The 23,593-nt window shown below is 39.7% G+C and overlaps 1 protein-coding gene across 1 annotated transcript; it reads left to right on the top strand.

Annotated features, from left to right (window-relative positions):
* Window positions 1–958: 958 nt before the first annotated feature.
* On the top strand, window positions 959–22,559 carry CIMIP6 (ciliary microtubule inner protein 6; the record flags this gene model as incomplete). Its single annotated transcript, XM_081101419.1, has 5 exons — window positions 959–984; window positions 4,486–4,693; window positions 11,431–11,584; window positions 21,323–21,438; window positions 22,251–22,559. The coding sequence occupies 5 exons, from the start codon at window positions 959–961 to the stop codon at window positions 22,557–22,559; spliced, it is 813 nt and encodes a 270-aa protein (XP_080957545.1).
* Window positions 22,560–23,593: the final 1,034 nt, after the last annotated feature.

The raw sequence follows: 23,593 nt of genomic DNA, 5'->3' as shown, positions 1-23,593 counted from the left end.
ATTATCCAGGGAAATGCATGTTACCACGACAGATGCCAAAGACATTTGGCTCTGGCAGTGGAAACTGGGAGGCAATGGTGAAATGAGGTAAGAAATTCCAGGGCCAGAAGGTGGACGCAGGTCATCAGCTTGCTTTTCCCTGGAGCTTGCTCTCTTGGATAAGCGCTACAGGAACAGGGCCCCACCCGCCGTGCGAGCCTGCAGTCCCCTGGCCGAAGCTGACCCCGGCTGGGGCCGGAGCAGATGCACGCACCGCGGGGAGTCTCACTGGCAAGACCTGAGTGCTGCCTTGCTCTGTTTGAATGCTTGCCGCAGGGCCCGGGAAAGGGGTTTTGTCAGAAATGGTGAACCCTGAGAGCCAAGCGTTCTCTGCAAAGACTAGGCAGCCCAGGAGCAGCGAATCATGACTTGCACCGTGTTTAATGGCTCTCGGGAAAACAAGTTTCTCTCCCGCCTGCCTGCACTTTGCCGCCCGCTCCCGCAGCTCCGGGGGGAGGTCCAGACAGACTCTAGCTGCGGGACCCGGACACTGGCAGCGCCGCCCCAGGGCCAACGGGAGACTCCAAACGGCCCCTCACTGATCCCAAGGGTGGGGTGGGCCCTGATAAATACTCTTCCTGGTCAGAATGCGGGAAGGCGAAGTTCAAACGCAGGGCGTCCAGCCTGGGGTAGGTCCGGGAAGGAAGCCGAGAGATGGGGCCAGCCTCCCCCGCCCGCCGCCGGCGCAGTGTAGACTCGCCAGCTACCCTTGGAGCGGGAGCGGGAGCCGGGTTACTGCGCATGCGCTCCGGGTTCCACCTCCACCCCCGCTGCGTTCCCAGGCCGCGCTCCCAAGGCCTCCGTCGCTTAGCAACGCGTGAGTCACAATCGCGGCTCCAAATGCCCTTTTCCTGGCAGAGCTTAGTCCCTGATGGACCCCTGAGGCTCCTCGCTGCCTCGTATCAGGTCTTAGGAGCCCATGGAGGCAAAGGAGGATAAGCAGCAGTAAGTGCTGGGGTTTGATTTTCTATTTCTCCTTCCAAAAAATATTTTCCTCCTTCGGGGGACCGTTAATTGAGTCATCCCCAATGTGGGAGGGCTTTTCCTCTTCCAGTCCCCCATCCCTGTCTCATTTCTAGTAGTTGAGCACTTACAGTACTATTTTTGAAAACACACTGTTTACTGGGCATCTACTGTGTGTCAGGTTCTTCACAGGCATTGCCTGGCCTAAAATTCTTGAAGTCATCTTGAATTATCCACTCTTTCTCACACACCATATCTAATATGCTAGCAAATTCTGTAGGATGAATATATATATATATATATATATATATATATATATATATTAATTTTATGATTTTTATTATTTTCAGTTTTTTTATTTTTTAAAATCTTTATTGTTGAAAGTATTACATAGGTCCTCCTTTCCCCCCATTATGTAGACTTTATCTTTAAAATATATCCAGAATCCACAATTAATGCCTTACACTATCACCCCATCTGGTCTAGGTACCAGCGTCTCTTACGTGGATAGTACAATACGTGGACAGTACAATGGCCTTTGCTTCGCTCCTTGTCCCTTTCCAGCCTTGTCAACACAGCACTCGAGTGGGCTTTTTACAAAGCAAATTAGATCACTCTTCTCCACTGGCCGTTGCAAAGGAAAAGCTAAGGCTCCAACAATGGCTTATGGGGCCTACACATCGTGCCCCTTTTCCCTTACTTGGCCTTATCTACTACTTGCCCTCTGACTCAACTCTGCCCCAGCACACAGGCCTCCTTGCTATCATCAGCAATGGTTCTCAAAGTGTGATCCCCAGGCCAGCATCACCTGGGAACGTATTAGAAATGCAATTGTTGCAGGCTTCCCACCACAGGCATACCGACTCAGCAACTCTAAGAGCAGGGCACAATAATCTGGGTTTGAACAAGGCCTCCAGGTGATTCTGACGGATCCTAAATTTTGAGAACGATTGCATGGCTCGTTATGATGTGGAGCCAGTACTATCTGCTTCTAAAGCCTGTATTTTTGTCACCACACAGTGGTCCTCAAACTCTAACGTATATAAGAATCACCTAGAGAGCTGGTTAAAACTGGTTCCTGGGAACCTGTCCCAGAGGTTGTGTTTTAGTAGTTTGGGATAGGACCTATTCTAACAAGCTGACAATCGATGCCAATGTTGCTACTCCAGGGCCCACTCTTTGAGCACCACTGTGAAGACAGCTGTACTTCTGCGGCACAGCCTTGGCAGCTAAGGTTCATTCTGCTGGGATTCTCTTCCTCTTTCCTGTCTTTTTCATTTGCCACCTTCATAATGCAGCCTCCACACTATCTAAAAATGCAACTTACCTCCCATATGCATGCACTTCCTTCTCCCTATTCCCTTCTTTAGTATTGTCCTTAGTACTTAACACCATCTGATACAGGCATACTTTTTTTCATGGTGCTTCGCTTTATTGCACTCCACAGAGGTTGTAATTCTTACAAATTGAAGGCAAGACCCTCCACCAGCAAAAAGATTACACCTCGCTTTATTGCGATACTTGCTTTATTGTGGTGGTCAGGAACCAAGCTGGCACTATCTCTGAGGTATGCCTGTATGTGTTCTACTTATTATTTTATTTTTCATCTGCCTTCCCTACTGGAATGTAAGCTCTGTGAAGGCAGGGATTTTTGTTTGATCACTCATGCATCTTCAGTGCCTCACAACAGCACCAAAGAGGCATAACTCAATAAAATATTTGTTGAAGGAATGAATTATTCTGATGTTTAGTTACTCACACCACGAGTACTTAATTGGGTGGATGCTTAAGTATGCAAGCAAACAGCCACAGTCCTTTTCTCCAAGGACCTGGTTCCAGTACAAGCATTTTGCTGGGTTATAGTTATGAGAAGCAGATGGAAAAAACTAATGTCAGAAGTCTACAATGACAAATCAATCACAACCTTTAAATGAATGTTTCTATCTATGGAAAGGTAATAGGAAAAGCCTTAGAAGTTATTTACACTTTACCAGGAATCAGCTTTTCCAAATCCTTTACCGAGAGCACATTTTGTTGGGATGCAGGGAACTAGGATCCAAGGGTGCTGAATGGTGTTTGTGTGTATTAGAGTAAGGATTGGGAGCGTACCGCTAACACAAAGCCAGAGCAAAACAATTCCAGGAGATTCACTAGCGGTAGTAAATCTTTTAATGGCTCATTAATATATAATGGTCCGGATGGTGGGGACCTAATGATAAATGAAACACAATCTTTGCCTTCATGGAACTTATTGATTAGTAAAAGGTATTGTAGTGTGTACCAAAATCATGTAAACAACAAGTGGGTACATAAATAATTAATTGTGGTGTTAGGAAAGACATGAACGAAATACTAAAATGGAGACTACATGGAGTGAGGAAGGAGAAACCTTAGGAAACGCTTCTGCGATGACTTCCAGGCTTAGACGTAAATGTTAGTGAGGCAGGTGTGCAGGGAGGCAGGCGTTGGGAACGAGCCACTCCAGACAGAGGGAAGGCAGGATGTGCAAATACCCAAGGGGAATGAGACTGGTGCTGAAGGAAGAGGGGCCTGGAGAAGTGAGGGGAGAGAGGCTTGAGTGCAACTGAAGACTTTAGCTGGACAGGGTCTCCCAGGACCGCAGAGCCACGGTATGAAGGCAGTATTTATTGTAAATGCAATGAAAAGATATTGGAGGGTTTGACTGGGAAAGGACTGGATAAAGGAGACGGACTTGGCTTTGGTTTGAAGTAAGGTAGGGATTATATTTTAAAAGCTTCTATGTAAAAGTATTCTAATTCGCATGTTCCATTCTTACCTTTACTTTTCAAGTACATGGCATTTAAAATACTCCCTTTTAGGATGTCTATTACAACTTATTTAAAAGAAGAAAAATCTATAAACTATTTCCTTCTAGACATTTCTTTAACATTTTAAAGAACTCAGTAGCTTACATTTTTTTTAAAAAAATAGCAGTGTAGTTATTAGAAGCAAAAAGTGATAGGAAATTGAATTGCTTTGATGCCTGCACAGTGGTCTTTTCTTGATTAATTCTTTTGGCCATTTGGTAGTTTTTATAAGTTTTCCAGGTGAGCTTTTAAAATTAAATAGTCTTCCTCATCCAGATGGATGAATTTACTAGGTAACTAACTTTTAAAGATGAGTTAAGATTAATAACTAACAGCCACATGACAAAATACTGCCAACATGCTTTGTAAGTGTGATCAAATCACTACTCTGCTACTCCCAGCGAGAGTCCATACACTGCACTGGTATATTGGAATAAATAATCATTATTCACACAAATCCCTTTATCTCATATAATTTAGAGTGAGAAGATGCCCTCTCAAATTTTAATAGCCCGAGCCCCTTATTAACTATAATAAAGGCTAAATAGTCTTGACTGACACTTGAAATATATTTAACTCTTATTTTATGTAATTATAACTCATTACTGAAATGCTCATTGAGAGAAATGATTTACTATTATATTCTGTTTTTCAGACAGCATAAAATAGAAGCTGCTGGCATAGTGTATAAAACTGAAAAAGAAGAACTCAAACATGAAAAAGAGCCTGGAAAGAGCACACCACATTCAAAACCATGTGTCAGGAGACGCCGTGTATATTATGCTAAATTCATTAACACAAATGCAAGAACATTCAATGAACCAGTTCCCTACATAGATCCTAAAATAGGGACAGAAAACCAGGTCGGACACATGTTCATTATATACAACTAAGATTTAGATTCAGAAGCTGTTTTGTAGGATAATTTAGTCACAGACTACTTAAAGGATATAACATATGTCAGACTAATAGTTTTTATAATCCAACTAGAGGCCTGGTGCACAAAATTAGTGCATGGGTAGGGTCCCTAGGCTTAGCCAGCGATCAGGGCCCATTGGGGCCTTCCGGCTGCTGGGTGGGGCCTTCCTTCCCCAGCTGCCAGCTGCCAGCCGGGGCCTTCCTTCATTCCGTGCCACCCCCTGGTGGTCAGTGCATGTCATAGTGAGCGATCAAGCTCCCGGTCAAACTCCCGAGGGGACACTTTGCATATTAACCTTTTATATATATATATAATAGTTTAAAGCAACAGCCTGGAACTACTCTCATATAACTTTTGCATATAAACCATATACAAACACACATATTTCATATACATTACATACATTTCATTATATATATTCCATATTCATTCTAGAAAAATGATTTAGATTCCTTCCATATATATATACACACACACACACACACATATATATATGTATACATATATATATATATATATATGTATGTATATGTATATATATCTATAGCCACACAGTAGTGCTTGGAGGTTACTGAAGAAATATCTTCCATAGTATTTGTAACATATTCTAATATAAAAACTTCCCATGATACCTGATAATTCAGATGCTGTCTATAAAATAATAGTTACCATTTATTGAAAGTGTATGAAGTGTTAGGAATAAGCTAAGTGTATCATATGTTATATCCCTGAATCTGCACAAAAATTCCTAGGATGTATTATTGGAAATATTTTACAGATGATAACATACTCCAAAAAGTAAATTAACATGTCTGAGATTACAAAGTTAGCAAATGTCATAGTCACATCTCTCTGGTCCAGGACTATAGCTTTAGCCAAACCACACTCTTATTCACACTATTATAGTAAATATATTCCATTATCATCTTTTATTAAATTTGTTAGTTGTTTTTTTTTAGAGGTATAATTTATCAGTCTCCCACTGCTACTGTTACAAATAACCACAAACTTAAACACTAGTTTAAAGCAACACTAATTTATTCCCTTATACTTCTGGAGCTTAGAAGTCTCAAATCAGTCTCATTGGCTATAGGTAGGGCTGGTTCCTTCTAGAGGCTCTGAGGGGAGAATCTGTTTCCAGTTTCTAGAAGCTGCCTGCATTCCTTGGCTCATGGCCCCTTCCTGGTTAAAACCAGCAGCAAAGCATCTTTACCTACCTATCTCTCTCTCTCTCTCTCTCTCTCTCTCTCTCTCTCTCTCTCTCTCTCTCTGCCTCTCCTGCCTGACAGCTTCTAATGACCTTTGTGATTACATTAGACCCACCTAGATAATCTGAGATAATCTCCCTCCTCAAAATCCTTAACTCAATCACAGCCCCAAAGTTCCCTTTGCTTTGTAAATTTGGGTATAGTTGTGAGTTAGGTGTAGTTGTGATTTAACTTAACATTTGAATAGAAGTTTGTTTTAGAGGATTCTCTTTACAATGATAACACGAACTGTTTCTATAAAACTGCACACCATGACAAGTATGTGTGGATGTGAGGCGGAAATTTCTGAGGTCAGATATGCTTTAATATCATGTAGTAAACCCTTACATGGGCAGTTTTAAGACTATTTTACTAAAAATTATTTGGGATTTAAAAGAAATTTACAGACGAGGCCTACACTGGGGAAATAAGCCTGGTACCGAGATCCAAGTTAGCGATGTTCTCAGATATTTTACAAAAGTCAATGAACGGCTCTCCTGAGCTCTAGTTTTGGCTGAAGGTAAACCGGACTATTAACTGAACCCATCCTTACCCTGGAGATGCTAAGGAAAAGATGCTGGTTTGAGAATAGAAATATGAAACATAAAAATTTCAAAATTAAATCCAACTGATTTTCTCTTACTCCTAATTCATATGTCTCTTGGAAAAAAATAATATGAACAAAAGTGTTAGGAGCTGCTGTCAGCAAGTGACAGAGCAGCAGTAGAATCTTTGCTTTACCAGTGCCTGAAAGCTAACCCTTTAAGAAACGGTGAAAGTAAGTCTGAAATGAAGTAAGAGGGTAGGTAAGAGAGGTCGACAGTGGACTTGAATGAGGAGTTACAGAGACTGGAGGTGCCTCTCAGAGTTAAAAGCGTGTCTGACTCCAGTGTGGAGTGGAGGGAATGTTTCTATTTAAAAAACAAACAACAACAATAAAAACCCTTAAATGTCCTCATTTCCAAGTATCCGAGGAGTCATACAGTGCTCATTTCACGTACTTGTAATTTTTATTCTATTATTTTAGATGACAGATTTCTTTATAAAGTTAGCTTGTTTAAAAAAACAAACATGCTGGTTTATGGTAATGCTGGCTTTCAGAGGAAAGACAATAAAGTTGCCTAAATATTTAAACTGACAGATTTGTTGTTTTGTGTATTTTGCTACGATAATATCTTTAGAACACCAGATTGGATGATTGTATTTAATTACAAGACTTTTAAATGAAATAATTAGTGTCATAGTTCTGGCTGGGGACATAAAATTGGTGCTCGTGTGAGTAAAAAGGTGCTATAGCTCAGTCACTCCCCATGAAAACTAGTGTGGTTGTCTGGTAATTTTAAATATTGGCATTTTAACTGTTTTCCGAAATGGGTTTTATTTTCCCCAAAGTGTACTTTTCAGAGCACGAGGCCTTCCTTATGAGCTCAATAAAGTTCCAAAGTCCAATGTTTTTTAAAAAAACTGTATTTTTATCGACGTTTCCTCAGAGCGTCACAATTTACATGAGCAGATAAAGGTCCTGAGAAATCCTGTGATGAGCTTGTTTAACTTTGCTTATCTCACCCTTTTCCCAGTGTTCAGCTATGGAAACCTCTTTCCTGTAGCGCCTCGTCATATGCCACACAACTGGTGTTCCACAGACCACCGTTTAGGAATAACTCGTTGGGACATAACAAATTGCTTACAAAGAGGTATTTTTCAGCACTCCCGGTATCCAGAGCACACTAGAGATGGAGTAATCCCTTACATGAATGTAACTCTAATGTTTGTTTAATGCCACTAGTAGCTGCCTTAGTAAAATGTGATGGTCTGTGAGTAAGGTGTTAGTAAAAGCCCGCATTTCCCGGGGTCCTTCACGTATATGGTCCCAACTCACCCCCACCAGCAGCTGTCTTGGCCAGGCCGCTGTGGCTGCTGGTGTAGAACTCGGCGTACCACCTCCTGCTTCTTTGAACTGGTTTTCCCAGGATGTCTCATTTGCTTTTACTACTTATATCCCCTGAGGATTCTCCTTTAACTTCCCGAAGAATGGAAAATAAGCAGTGTTTACTAATACATTTCTAAAGGCTTAGGGAGAACACAGATATAACATAAAGACGTCTGCACAGTGGTTTCCAAATGTGGCTCAGGGGTCCATGGCACCCCAGCCGTCAGGCCTTCCAGGGGCCAGGGATTAAAGGGAACCTCGGTTAAAGGGAACCTCATCATCAGGAATCTCCAGGCATCTCCCTACCATGGGTTCCCAGGCACTGTCATCCTGGGGCAGGAAAGGAGACAGGCTTGGAAGGGAGGACTTCCTTCTCTCTTTGAGTCCAAAGTTTTGAACTGGGAACAGCCATCTTTTTTTAGGCAAAACCCCTTCCACCATCTGCCAGATGTGGCCTGATCTCCAAAGCCTACACAAAACTATCATACTAGAGGACTTTACCCAGACTGACAAAGTTCATCATCAATCACTCTATCAGCTCTCAAAATTCAACGTAAGCGATGGTAGGGCAATAAATTATTCGTCTTTCCCTTTAGCACAAGGTGAAGAATAAAACAAACCTCCACCTATACCTTTAATCATAATTTCTTATCATCAAATGCTTGGATCAAAAAGGCAAGCCCATGTGCACGGGCGCAAACACCCTCTCACTATTCCAGGAACAAGCCAGACTTTTAAGGGATAGGGCAGAATCTCCAGAAACAGAAACGATATAAAAATATTTTTTTGAACTGTGGGATTTCATCCCGCTGAAGTGAAAATTCATCCAATTAACTAACCAGCACACTTTCTCCAACTTTGGGATCTTAAAGTCAATCACACTTGAAGAAAAACTATTCATTATTTCCTTTGTGAAACTAACGAGACTGTTTTGGTAAAATTCTAAATTCAAAAGACTTCTTGAAAGGTGAACCAGTATTTCCGCTTTAAATATAGTTTTTGCTCTAGTTTGGGAGAAAAAGAATTGAAGCCTGCCAGGTGTTTCCTAGTGGTTCACTTATCCCAGAGTTAGTCCCCCAGTTCCTGGGTGTTAGCAAAATCTCTGGTCAATAAAAGAAGATGCACTCTTATCATAGGAGACCTTCCTCATGGTGCTCACTTGGCACCCTTTTATTTTTATTTTTGAAATAATTTCAGTGCGTTTGTGCTCCTCTGGCTTTGCATTCCCCAGCTGATTTGATGCAACGGGTCAGGGAAATCAGTACGTGCACAGGTGGGCGGGGGTTTGCACTGTGGCAGCTCTGCTGCCTGTGGGTGGTAGACCCTGGCGAGGTTACCTGATCTGCCAGCAGTTTTCTCATCTGTAAAGTGGGTGTACCTACTCACAGCACTGTGGTGAGAGCAAGTGAGAGAAGGCCTGCACGTCCCAGACCTCTGGGCATAATAAGCACCATCATAATGGTGGAGCTGCAAGAACGAGGCATGCTGACAACAGTCGGGTGTGACTATTTTCAGTATTCTGCTCTAGAATTCCTACATCAAATAGTTTTATGTTTTGCAATTCACCTTTTAACCCGTTCTGAAAAATGAGGCAGCTGGTTTCTCCTATTCTCCCTAAGTCCCTACTTTCTTATATTTCTTTGATCTCTGAAAACTTACTGGTTACCTCTGGTTACAATTTGTCATTGTCCTTAAGCAGTGGTTCTCAACCTTGGCTGCACATTAGAACTACCTGCGAATCTTTTTAAAATCCTGATTTCTTGGCCTCATCCTCCAGAAATTCTGTTTGTTATGGGGTGAGGCCACAACATTAGTAACAAAGAAACAGAATTTAGGACCTAAAGGCTCAATTCGAGTTGCAAAGTGAGGTCTAACTCTCTCTTCAACGATGCCTGTTCATCCCATCCTCTTCAGTTTGGAGATAATCTCCCTTCACAAAGAACCTGATGTTGAGTAGGCCCGACTTAATGCTCTGAAGGGTGTACTCTTCTCCGAACTTTTAGCCTTTTCTTGATTCCTTGCTGCAATAGAATTTCCCTCCCCAGAGAAAACCCTTTTGCTGCCGAGGGCATATTCATGAATTTCTCCTATCTAAGCGTCTTGACAATTTTCGGACAAGTTGACTGCATTCAATTATTTCTTTAGAGTTTGAGCGTGTGCTCCTCTTCTATACTTGCCTGTCTTTTTAGAAACTAAACTCATTTCAGAGCTGACTCCCATGTGGCCACGTGGAGTTCTTTAGATGCCTCTTGCTGCTTATATCAACGTAGCTTTAATTGCATTGTCAGAGTTTTACTTAGAAAGTTTTTGATTATGGAACCATAGCTGATTTTTTAAAAAGCTGATCTCCTCTCTTAAAGCTAAGGTGGGTGTTTGATGATACCTAAGGTTTCATTGCCTAATGATAACCAAGGGCTCCTAAGTGTCACAGTGGCCTTCTCTCAAGGTTCAATCACTTGTACCTGATCAATCAGTTTCTAAAAACACACACAAACGTTTTAGTCAGAATTAAGTCAAGTAACTGTGAGGGAATTCCCCCCCAGCTTTCTCAGCTTCTAAGAGATCAAATTGTCTTACATGCTAATGAAGAGCTTATCACTTCTCCCTTTCCTGTGTATTAGGTCAGGGTTTCTCATAAAAAATTCAGTAACATCAGAGATACTTCCACTTAGAACAAAGTTTTTCAAGTGAAACCATTAGTTATAAGTCAATGTGGGTTGCAACAGGCATTGTGAAATAAAACAGAAAAGCAGTAAAATAGAATAGAAAAGTAGCCAACTGCCCTGCATGTAGTAAGATAATTGTTTTGTGAAACTAAAAGTTTTATGCATGTGTATGCACTGTGTGCTCCTACAGGACATAAAATGTAGTTCATGGTGTGGGTCATGGACAAAAAGCTTTGAAATCCACCCTCTTAGATGATAGTACATTATTTGTATTGTCATAATAAAAAGTATAGAATGTATTTTAAATTAAATTGTGTTCAATATTATAGGCATACATGTGTACATCCTATATAATAAAAGGCTAATATGCAAATTTCCCCCTCAACCAGGAGTTGGACCGGGAATTGGACAAGGGGGCGGGGCCAGCCAGCAACTGCCCACAGCCTCTCCCCCCAGCTGGCCCCACCCCGATCACTCTGATTGGGGCAGACCAGCTGGATCCCACCCATGCACAAATTCATGCACCAGGATTCTAGTATGTAATAAAATTGTATAAAACAGAAATATAACTATTTTGTTTATTTTTATAACTCCATCTGTTAATAGAAGGTAGTTTAAGAATTTAGCATCTGTATTTTAGCTAAAAATGTATGATATTTCATTTTTAGGTGTCTTTTAAGAAATACAGTCTTTGTGAAAATATATTAGATTTCAGAACTTTGTTTTAGAATATCCAATGACTTGTGGAACCAAATGACTGAACATTAAAAGCCCTTAAGCAGCACACAAAAATGGCCTACCGTAGCCAATTTTACGTTTCCAATTTTTTCCCATAAAGGATGACTGGTGGTCACATGGGAAAGAACCTGAGCGTCACTTCCAACCACCTTATGATATTAACAGCACCCAGAGGAGTGACTTTCAAAAACCAATGTGTCCTTTGGTTTTGCCGGTCAGGCACAGCAAGCTGCAAAAGCCTTCCTGTGGAATAGGTAAGGTCAGCAGTGGTAAAACTTCTTCTCGGTGATCTCAGGTTACTCCCATCTACTTAAGATGTATTAGATCTGCTGGAACCTCCTGAGAAAACCTCTTCTCTACAGAAGGTGAACACAGATATGCCAGTGCAGCCCTTGACAAGTTTTTTTCCTTATCCCTTCCTCGTGGACAGCTTTATCTCCAAAAACGTTTAATATGCCATCATAAAAATCGTACCGATTAGTAAACACTAGCCTCCAAGTCAGAAACTTAGTAGCATTCTGCTCTATACTGCACCAAACTTTAAAAATCGCAACTATTAAAATAGTAGGCAATACTTTATGGTAGCATTTCTCAAAGTGCAATCTGAAGGAGGCTAGTGTTTGCGATGTTTATAGATGCTCAAAAGCAAACAAGCAAAAACCCCAGGGTGGCCAACACATGGAGACGGCCAATGTGTCTTTCGATAAAGGACTGGGTAAAGAAAATGTGGCACATACATGCCATGGAATACTACTCAGCCATAAGATGAAATACTGCCATTGTAACAACATGGATGGACCTTGAGAATATTATGCTAAGCAAAATAAGTCCGTCAGAGAAAGCTAAAACCGTATGATTTCACTCATATGTGGGATATCAAACTGAAACTCAGAGAAATAGAGGACAGCATGGTGATTACTAAAGGGAAGGGGATGAGTGGGTGGAAGAGCATAAAGGGGGCCAAATATATGGTGAAAGAAGATGATGTGTCTATGGGTGGTGGGCACACAATGCAATATACAGATCATGTGTTATAGTAATGTACATTTGAATCCTATATGACCCTATCACCAATGTCACCTCAATAAATTTAATTTAAAAAAACAACAGGGGAAGTGGTTAAATAAGTTCTGCAAAAACTGAATACACACACACACACACACACAGTGGGGCCTTGACTTACGAGTTTAAGTGACGGAACTCATAACTCAAATTACTCATAAGTCGAATCTTAAAGTGAACGAGTGAGACACGTGATGCTGGGCTGACGTTGTGGCGTTCACTGTGTCTTCGCTGTGCCAACTAGCGGTGGGGTATCTGAAGCTGGCTCGTAACCTGAATTTTAGCTCGCAACTCAAAGCAAAAAATCGGCCGAGAGACGGCTCGTATCTGGAAAAACTCGTTAGTCGGGACACTCGTAAGTCAAGGCCCCACTGTATATATAATCTGTCTATAAATTCAGAACTCTTAAAACCCTTATTCTAAGCATAAACAAAGTTCTCAGGAGTAGTAATTTTTTAACCATGAAAAGAGGAATTGTATGACATGGACACTAGAAATTTGTTTTCAAGTGGTGCTGGGCATTGGACCCACTGAGAAAGAAATGTAGTCCTGCACAATATTTGGACCATAAATGAACAAAATTCAATTATATTTAAGTGTTGTTTAGCAAGTCTCAACTTTTAGCATTAATCTAGAAACACAATATGGAAAACTTAAATATTGAACAGAATTTAAATTTTATAGAACAGAATTATATTACCTGCCTTCACAAGAAAGGTAAATATACAGTTGACAGAAGATGAGGCATAGAAGAGAAGGGTGTAATATCATTATTTAACGTGAGCACTCAAGACATGCTACCCAAAGTAGATGAAACAAAGAACAGAAGAATAAGCTTAAAGTGAAGGGACCTAATATACGAACCAATTTTCTCTCCAGCCCTGGCCTCTTGACTGAACTTCAAGACTACATAGCCAACCACCTACTTGACATCTCTTCTTAGATAGCTAGCCTCCTTTTCAAATTTTGCGTGGCTGGAGTAGAACTTCTCATTTCTCCCATCCAAACCTATTCCTCCACCAGCCTTTCCCATCTCAATAAATGTCACTATGCCCCCAGATGCTCAAGTTTTGATGATCTAGAAGTCATTCTAAAACTCCCTACCCGCCACATCCAGTCCATCGGCAAACCTTGACATTTCAATTTTCAAAATATATCCCAAATCTTCTTGCCAAGGTAGTGCAGCCACTGCTTCCCCACCCCATCCTTTCTCCTCTATAATTTGTTATCCACACCATCGTCAGAAGGATTTTTTAAAAACAGAAATGATATCACTCTCCTCCTTTAGGTCCTCCAGTTACTTCTTATTTGTCATGAGAAACAAAGTCCCTACCACCATGCTTAGTACATAGCAGACAACAAATGGTAGCTATTTCTATTAATTATTTTACTGTACCAATTAGGTGTTGAACTGGAATCTAACTTTGGGAACCTGGCATAGATGTCTTCTTTTCTCCCTCCACTTGCCTTCCCTCCCTCCTCCTTCCCCTTCTGTCTCTCTCTCATTGGTATTTCTCATTGGCAAGACCATTATTGTACCCAAGTTCTAGCACAATGCCCAGAGTCAACCAATGTTTATTGATTAGTTTAATGAGAAATACATATCATCCAACAGATTATATAAAGTCATATTGTAATTTCAACTAACATACACACCAATACAGGCTTGTAATTTATTCATATTTTAGATGGTATCTGGATTCTAGATGAGCATGACTTTAAAATATTTTAATGTAACATTTTGAAGTACTTACATAAACTAGTCTGTATATGCCAGCTTATGCATGTGGACATGGAAAATGTGTATGTAAACATGCATTAATGCCAATTGTAAGTCATCTCCTAGTCATTCTGTTCCATCAGCCCACTTAATTACGCCTGGTCTTTGGCATTTCATCTTGTGCTGACAGTGAAAGTGCCCTTTATGTCTTGTACCACCACGCAATTTCCTGGCTGCCTTCCACAGCCAATTCAACACATGACTCTGCTCCATCATATCCGAGTCCCTGCAAGAATAAGTATTCACTTTTGGTTTTATGTAATAAATCTTTATAAATTGGAAAAGCTGATCTAATTTGTGAGGGACGTATTTCATATTTATATGATACTGTGGCTGCTTATCGACTACTTGCTATTTTAACATTCTTTTGAATTTCAACCTCAGATACCGTGGTTAAAAATAATTTCCTAAACTAGGTTTTAGTTTGTGTTGCTGTTTTTGCACCAAGGGGTAACAATAACAATTGCTATAGTTATGTTCAAGTTTCTGTTTTTCCACTATATTTTGAAAATCTGTACTATTATTTTTACATTAATAATCTTTTTTAAAAAATTTAAATATATTATTTATTTCAGAGAGGAAGGAAGAGGGAGAGAGAGAGAAAGATCCATGATGAGAGAGAATCATGGATCGGCTGCCTCCTGCAAGTCCCCCACTGGGGGGTCGAGCCCACAACCTAGGCATGTGCCCTTGACCGGAATCGAACCTGGGACCTTTCAGTTCACAGGCTGACGCTCTATCCACTGAGTCAAACCAGCTAGGGCCATTAGTAATCTTTTTATATAAGATCAAAATAAATACTATTTAGAAGAATGGGATTTCTAATAGAAAAGTATCACTCATGTTTTTTAAGTAGACACAAGCAAAATGTTAGGAAAATTTGTCAAAGTAAAAGCTGCTAAGTTTCCTCCAATATGAGGAGTAAGTTGTATATTTGAATAAATCTTTGTGTGTGTGTGTGTGTGTGTGTGTTGTTGTTTTTTTATAAAATATAGATGGCTAGCACCAACTTGCTTGTTGTATCCTTGTTTAGAAAATTCCTATTTTAGTCAGATTAAGTTTCTAAGAAACAGAGAGTGGCTTTCAAACATTCTTCATAGACTTTGCCTTATTTCTTGCAAGCCTCATCTAACAAGGCTTCTTTTTAAAGTAATTAGTTTGGGTCTGATTTGAATTCTTATGTAGAGCAACCAACCAGTAAGAAATTGAATATCTTCTTTGATGTTTTCCCACTTAGATGTTCTTCACTGCAGAGAGCTTCTTTAAGAGACTCATATATTTGCATAAGTGAACATGGCAGTTATGCCTAATTCTGAAAGGCATAATGTCCGAGTAAGAAATTTCTCTCTATAATAGCTCAGGTTACCTTTCCTCTCCTTTTATTAGTCCCCATGAAGAAATTTTCTTGAGTTATTGTTTTTGAAATTCTGAGAAGTTCTAGATCACTACATAAAAGGTGATTCATTAAATTTATTTGACTTCCTTCTGAAATATTCCTGTTATCTGCATAACAATGCACTCCAACATTTAGTTGCTTAAGAGAACAATCATTTTATTTGCTCCTGATTCTGCAATCTGGACTGGGCTCAGCTGGGCAGCTCTTTGGTTGGTCTTGCTGGTGGGTGCTTGTGTGGCTACATTCAGTTGGCAGGTGGTCTGAGGATTGGTAAAACACGGGAAGGATTGCTCCTCTCCATCTCCATGTGGTCTCTCCATTTAAGTTCTCCAGCCGGGTGGCTGAACTTCACACATGGCAGCTCAGGACTCCCCCAAGTGCAAAAGCAGAAGCTGCAAGGCTTTCATGAGGTTTATACCTGGAACTGGCACCATGTTACTTCTGCCAACTCCTATTGATTAAATTTAATCACAAGGCCCGTTCATATTCACTAGGAGGGGACTGTTCAAAGATGTGAATACTGGGATGCCTGATTCATTGGGGCCACCTATGTAAGAGACTACTATAATGTCCTTTAATCGTTCTTTCTGTGAGAGTGTAGAAGTGGCCAACTCTTCACCTAGCTTTGTCTGAAAATATCTTTAAGTTGCCCTCACTCTTTACTGAATGAAGGAAATGATTTCCTATCCCTTTCAGTTTTCATGTTACAAATATTTCCTCCCATCCTACTATTTCTCTACTAGCGTTGCCCATAGTGTTATTCATTGAATAGGAATCCTACATTTTGATGTAATTAAATTTATCAGGTTTTCACCTATGGGCTGTGCATTGATTGTTTATGATAAGGTTTCCTACCCTTAAGTCACAAAAATTTTCTCCTTTATTTTCTTCTCTTGATTTTATAAGTTTACCTTCCATAATTATGTCTTCAATCCTAGATTCTACCTGTACGTGTAGTATAAAATAGGGGACCTATTCCATTTTTCTCCATGGAGTTTTCTGCATACCATCTACTAAACAATCTACACACCCCCATCACTGACTTGTGGGACCTCCTTCACTATATGTTAGGTTTCACTGTAGAAATGGGCCTGTCTCTGAGCTCTGTTCTTTAGGTTAATTTTCAGTTGGTCAATACTGAAATGCTTTCATTACATGGATTTTTAGTTTGTCTTTATATCCGATAGGGAAAGTCCGAGTCTTTGCTCTTCCTTTTTCAGAGTTGACCAATTTATTTATGACCTTTATTTTTCTGTTTAAACTTTGGAACTCATGACATTCCTCAAAATATCCAGCAAGACTTGTATTCAGTGGTATTGACATTATAGATTAATTTAGGAAAAAATGGTCACCTTTGCAGTAATATACTATCCCCTTCTATCTAAGTGTATGGAAAGTCTATTTCTACTTTTTTTGTTTAAGTTAAAAGTTTAAAAATTTTTCTTGATAGAGAGCTTCTGGATTCTTTGTTAATTTCTAATTCTTTGTTATTTTTTCTTCCTATAGAGAATGTATCTTATTTTTCATTTTATTTTCTAGTAGGTTACTGTTATTACAGCAAAATCCTTTTGATTTTTATACACTTACCTGCTTACTTTGCCACACCCTTATTCTCATAATTTATTGATTCTAGTGGCTTTTCTATTCAGGTAATTTTAGCACCTACAAATAATGAGTTTTTCTTTTCCTTTGCAATCATTATACTACTTTTTTTCTTTTTAAAATAATACTCACCAGATTCTCAATTACTATGTTAAACAGAAGAATTTTAGTTCTGAGTTGTTATGGTGAATATTATTTTTCTGTCTTTTAGTCTTTCTCTTTTTAAGGAAACAAAAAATTTAATTTTCTATATACCTTAGGCACCCTCCTTGACTTATTTTTATTGAGTTCTTCCTCTAGGAATTTTTCAAAGTAGGTCTATTTTAGGGGAAAACATTTTGAGGCCTTCTTTACCTCCCAATATTTTTTATTGTGGCTTTAGAGTTAAATAACAGTTTAGTTGGCTATAATAATTCCTTTTTTCCTTTAATATTTAAAAAATATTAAGTAAATTACCATTGTGTCCAATGTTGTTGTGCAATTTGATATAAATCTACTTCTTACTCCTTTGTTGGCAATCTACCTCTCCTCTTTAAAAGCATTTAGAATTTTTTTGTCTGAGATGGAAATATGTCTATAAATGTCTTAGATGTGTTTACTTACCTACCCTGCAGGATTGGGAGGAGAGTGAGGCAATAAGAAGCTGAGGGCGCAAAAATTTAAGGAGGCACTCACTCCCAGGATCACACAAGTGCTTCCTTAAATTTTGCATCCCATGGGACTGGCCTGTCTCACTTATTCCTGGCCTTGCTACCTGTGTGGTAATCTGTGAGCCCTTTCAGTCTGAGGTCTTTGAACTTTAATTCTTAGATATTTATCATCATTATTTTTTTAAGTATTTCCTTCTATTTCCTCTTCCCGGTCTCCTGAATTTTAGTTTTGGTACTTCTACTGTCCATGTTTCTTAGCTTCTATTTTACATTTTTATTTCTTTAGGAATAAAGAGATAAAAATATATGCTGCCTTCTGGGAGAGCTTCTTCGTCTGATCATCTACTTCATGAATCTTGCTGTTGTTCTCATCTTTTTTATTTTAATCATTACATTTTTATTTCTAATATTTTATGTGATTCATATCCATGGCCTCTAATTCTTGCTTCATCTTATAATACCATCTATAGTTTTAAGAATATTATGCTTAAATTCTTAGTGCATTCATTCTAGTAATGCTGCTTCAAATGACATATATATTAAATTTTATTGTCTTTATTTAATAACATCTGTCTAGTTTATCTTAGGTCATGTTCCCTGAAGGGAATCAGCAACCCTGTGTAGACAAAGGCTAAAGACAAGGTCTGGCTAATGTGCCTCCCAGTGACTTTAAGGAAAGAAAATAAGGTGCAGGCTGGGAGCATCAGTCCCCACAAAACCATCTGGACCCTCTCCAGTTGTTGTCTGGACCAGTCCTCAAGTCGGGACTCCACTTCTTTCCCCTTTACACTCTTAGAAAGAGGCATCACTGAGAGAAGGCAATCTCTTGGTATTTTTAATCCCCCAGCATTGACGGTTGCTAGGGGAATGGTGGAGGAAATGCCCAAAGGGGCAACATACATCTCCCTTTCTCTATCATCATCTTGTCCCTAGAGCAGTGGTTCTCAACCTTCTGGCCCTTTAAATAAAGTTCCTCATGTTGTGACCCAACCATAAAATTATTTTCGTTGCTACTTCATAACTGTAATGTTGCGACTGTTATGAATTGTCATGTAAATATCTGATATGCAGGATGGTCTTAGGCGACCCCTGTGAAAGGGTCGTTTGACCGCCAAAGGGGTCGCAACCCACAGGTTGAGAACCGCTGCCCTAGAGGGACTTCTGTGCTGTTTTGATGTTACTAAATTGACAAGAGATGGCTAGACAGTTTCTGCCATTTTCTGCAGGCCCCGGGGCAAGCAATAGTCTTCCCAAGGCAATGGGGGGGGGGGGGGGAGCCAAGAACAGATTTCAAAAGCTTTCCCCAACCTATTCTCTATTGGCTGCATCTGACCTCCTACCCTCCAGCAAGCTGCCATCAACCCTTCATAGCAGTTCACTGAAGTCTTACAGTTTTTGGTAGTTCATCAGATTCATGCTTCTTTTTCCTTCCATGGCTTCCCCCTTTGTCAGGATACCAAAGAGCTGGCCCCTGCCTAACTTTGAAGACCCTCTCTATTTTGACCCCAGCATCCTAGAGATTTTGTCTTTAATCCTCACAACTCTGAAAGCAAATTATTATCCCAGTTTTTAGAGAGGAATGAGTCTCAATGAAATTAAGTGATTTTCTTCAAAATCTCACAGCTGGGAAATGTGATAGAGCCAAGTGTGAAAACATGTCTATCTTATCCCAAAGGCCATGCTTTGGATACTTCATTAACCCCTTCTGATTAAGGCCTAAATTTAGAGCTGCTTTATTTTATTCAAAAAGTTATCAAACTGCCCTGACCGGTTTGGCTCAGTGGATAGAGCATCAACCTGCGGACTGAAAGGTCCCAGGTTCGATTCCCGTCAAGGGCATGTACCTTGGTTGCGGGCACATCCCCAGTAGGTGTGCAGGAGGCAGCTGATTGATGATTCTCTCTCATCGATGTTTCTAACTCTCTATCCCTCTCCCTTCCTCTCTGTGAAAAACCAATAAAATATATTTTTAAAAAAAAATTTTAAAAATGTTATCAAACTGTGTTTCTGCGTGCTGGACAAAGGCACACATCCCCAAACTAGTAATCTTTTCCCAATTGGTAGCAAAAAAAAATGTTATGGTTAGAATTTCTTCATGTCATATTTGTCCACAAATTTTAGTAAATCTTTGGCACCTGCTGTTCTTTTATGTGCTAGCAAATCCTAAATGTAAGGTAATGATTAAGTAGAAAATGAGTTGTGAATATCTGACCTCAGTTAAAAATCAAGAAAATATTATCAGTTAGCACTGTTCACCTACTGAGAAAAGATAGCCATTTCATATCATGTAATATATATTTGAACTCTCATTTTTGTTGGTAACATTAGTTTATATCAGTGTCTGAATATTGAATTAAATTCATGAATATTTAGTAAATGTGAATTTACTAACATATTTTTCCTTCCTGTATATCCTCCCTAATTTTAAAGGCATATTTAAAGAAAGAAAGAAAAAAGAGAAGGAACTCTTGGACACAAACAACACTGTAGTGTTTGCAGGGAGTAGGGGAGGTGGGCAGAAGTAGAGGAGGTTATGGGGGACCAATAGTGATGGAAAAAATAAAGAAAAATATTTTAAGTTTATATTTAACAGCTAATATACTCATACAGTACACAATTCAAATGGTAAAGCAGAATATACAGTGAAAGTGAATCTACTGCTCGCCACCTCTATCGTCCAGCCAGGTAATTTTCTCTCCATACAAAAACCCTGTTTTCAGTCTTCTGTTATCATTTCATAGATATGGTAGGTATACATAAGGTCTTATGTACATATTTTTTTATAAAAGAAAGAATTTTTTAAATTTTGCAGCTTGACTGAATTTTATGTCACTAAATTGGGAAGTACCCTTACTCCTTACATAACCTTGTATGCTAAAAATAAAGTGAGTTTCAAAAATTATTTAAAGTATTAAACTTAGGGTAGAGAGACCAATGTAAAGTCCCTTATATGCCCATCACCCAGATTGAAAGATTATTTTCAAGTCAGGGTTTAATACTCTGGCAAATTTGCAGAGCTTCTGTCAATGGGAAATTTAAAAAATTATGTTTTCAACTACAACTGCAGCAGCCCCAGGGTCTTCCAGTTCATTCCGTTGGTGCTAGCTGGGAGCAACTTAGGCATAAATTTCTCAGAGCCTTTCTAGGAGCAAAAATAAGTTGAAAAACATATTGTACGTATTCTTTTCCCAAACTTTGGTTGGTATCTGTGCAAGTAACGTATTTAGCAGATTTCTAATGTCATTATTGCATTAATAGTTTTTTAAATTACAAGTAATTTCACATGTGGGGCTAATCTGATGGCTTTGATTTGGTTCCTTTCATAGCGAAAGAATGCTGAATCATATTTATTATGTAGATGTGTGTGGCAACCTTCCACACTTAGGAGAACTTGGTTTCATTAGCATTTTTATAAAGCATGAATATTATGAATGCTGATTTTATATCCATCCACAAATCTAATTTTTGCCCTGACTTCACAAATCTCTTTTTCCCCCCTTAGTTCCACTTGCCTCTCCCAATGCATCCACAGAACTTCAAAGGAATTTTATAGAACGTATCTCCTTTGTACATCAATATGATTCCAGGAAAATTCCCAGTGAGCCCATGAGGTGTAAGGTGAGACAGTATTTAGAATCAATTATTTAATACTTTAGGATGCGATAATTTATGATAGAACCTTAAGCCTTTTTAAGTCATAGTCATCTTTCTCAAAGTCGATTTAAGTAAGTTAACAGGGTTATTATAAAATCTCCACCATGTCATAGTTAGAATTAAACAATGACGTCATAATTTTGGATCACAGTGTTTAGAATTTGGTTTAAATTATTAAAATCATTCACTTAAGGTAACAGCAAAGCAGTTTGATAAACTTTTTGATATTCTTTTACATATGTGTTGCAGGGGGATGCATGTAAGGTTTACAAAGTCAAACAAATATAATAATAGTCAATTGCTGGATTTTTTTCCAACTACAAATGTTTGTTTTCATACTTCACTATAACTAAGTCTTTTGTGGTAACCAATAGACATTTGGCATACAATCATAAATCCTCACATCTATGAACTGTAGTTTCTACTGTATCCATAGCAACCTATAGAGCAAGAAATAAAATTTGATATGAATCATCTTATACAATCCAAGGGATAGGAGTTGAGAATGGCAGATAATGAGGTGCTGCTTCTCTGACTCTCTACTTTTCCCTTCTCTTCATTTCCTGGTGCACCTATTTCATAATTTGTTTAAAAGTTCACCAATAAGTTTGGGATGAAGGTGACAGCCAATGAAGAAACAGAGATAGAAGAAAAAAAAAAAAGCAGCAGAGATATAAGTGCCTGAATCACCAGGACTTGACTTAACACATGAATTCAGTTCACAGTCCCAACAACTTGTGTTCCCTGGTTAATGTCAACTTTGTTTTCCTTTGCAGCGGCATGGGGTTTTTATGCAGATAGAGATAAAACCAGGGCGGAGGCCAAGAGCTCCGCAGGGGACAGAGGCATTACTGAACGCTCCAGGGCCATGCGCATCAGAACAGCCCAAAAAAACAGAGGAAGGAAACTCCGCGGAGAGCAAAATGACCTCACCGGGTGTCGGCCAACAAACGTCCCCAGAGCTGTTAGAGACTAAAGCCCACTTATCAGAAACAGACGTCAGGGAGGCGGCCACGGCCGGCCCCACGGGTCCTGTGAGGGGGAGTCTGCCGACGGCGCTCCAGCGACTGCAGCGGATGCTCTGATCACCAGGCACAATCCTTCAACTCCGCCAATAAAAAGTCAGGATAAAGTACCTTCTCCAGATAAAGACATAACCCTTGGAACGTAGAGAAATTTCAGAATCATCATATAGGCTCTTGCATTTGCCTTTTCTCTTACCAATAACCTCAAAACACACAATTTACATAACTGAATTTTTAAAAAGACAATTACAATATACCAAAATTCTAAGAGTGGTCTTAAGAATTTTTATTCTCTAGCCTTTTCTATCATTTCCACCCCTCTCCATTCTCTCTCTCTGTTCCTTCTGGGACAGCTACTCGCTGAATGATGGAATACTTGGATTTATCTTCTATGCCTCTTTTACTTTCCTCTCATTATCCTTCTCATGGTACTTTACCACGAAACGATGCAAGAGCCCCTTGACACTCACTTTCTATTAATTTGCTTTTCAGCCTTGTCCATTATTATGCTGGGCCACCTACTGAAGTTTATAAAAATTTTAGTATTATATTTAAATTTCCAAAATCTATGCATGCTTTCTAAACACACCAGACTCTTCCTACAGTATAGGCAGGACAGCCTCTCTTATCCCTTTAGAATAATACTATAGTCTTTAGTGCAATGCCTCATCTTGGTATTGTACTTTTTCCTTACACGCTTGGCGCTTCTTGGTTGGATACCCTGCTTTGAGGATGAGATTTCCAGATCCTTATCAGCGGAAGCTGTTTCTGTCCATCACAGCCTGGCTTTGGGACAGGGCTGGGATATGCCGGCAGACAGGCTCTGAGGAGGATCTGTCTGAGAGGCTCTCTGATCCTCCTGGGGGTCAGGAGCTGCTCAGGCACTGCCTTGCTTTTCCAGACGCAGTGTCTGATTCGGTCCAGACCACAGCTGCCCATTGCTCAGCACCGCAGGCCGGGGAAGGGGAAACCGAGGTGCTGCTCCACATGCGGTTCCCCAATTTCCCAAACTGATCAGTGTCCCAGGGTCCCTTCTCCTTCCTGATATCCACCGACCCCCAGCAGAGCTCTGTAAGACCTACCTCCACAGCCGT

Source organism: Myotis nattereri (assembly GCF_964212035.1).
Source record: "Myotis nattereri genome assembly, chromosome: 10".
Lineage (NCBI taxonomy): Eukaryota > Metazoa > Chordata > Mammalia > Chiroptera > Vespertilionidae > Myotis > Myotis nattereri.
This window is presented reverse-complemented; position numbering and strand designations above follow the sequence as displayed.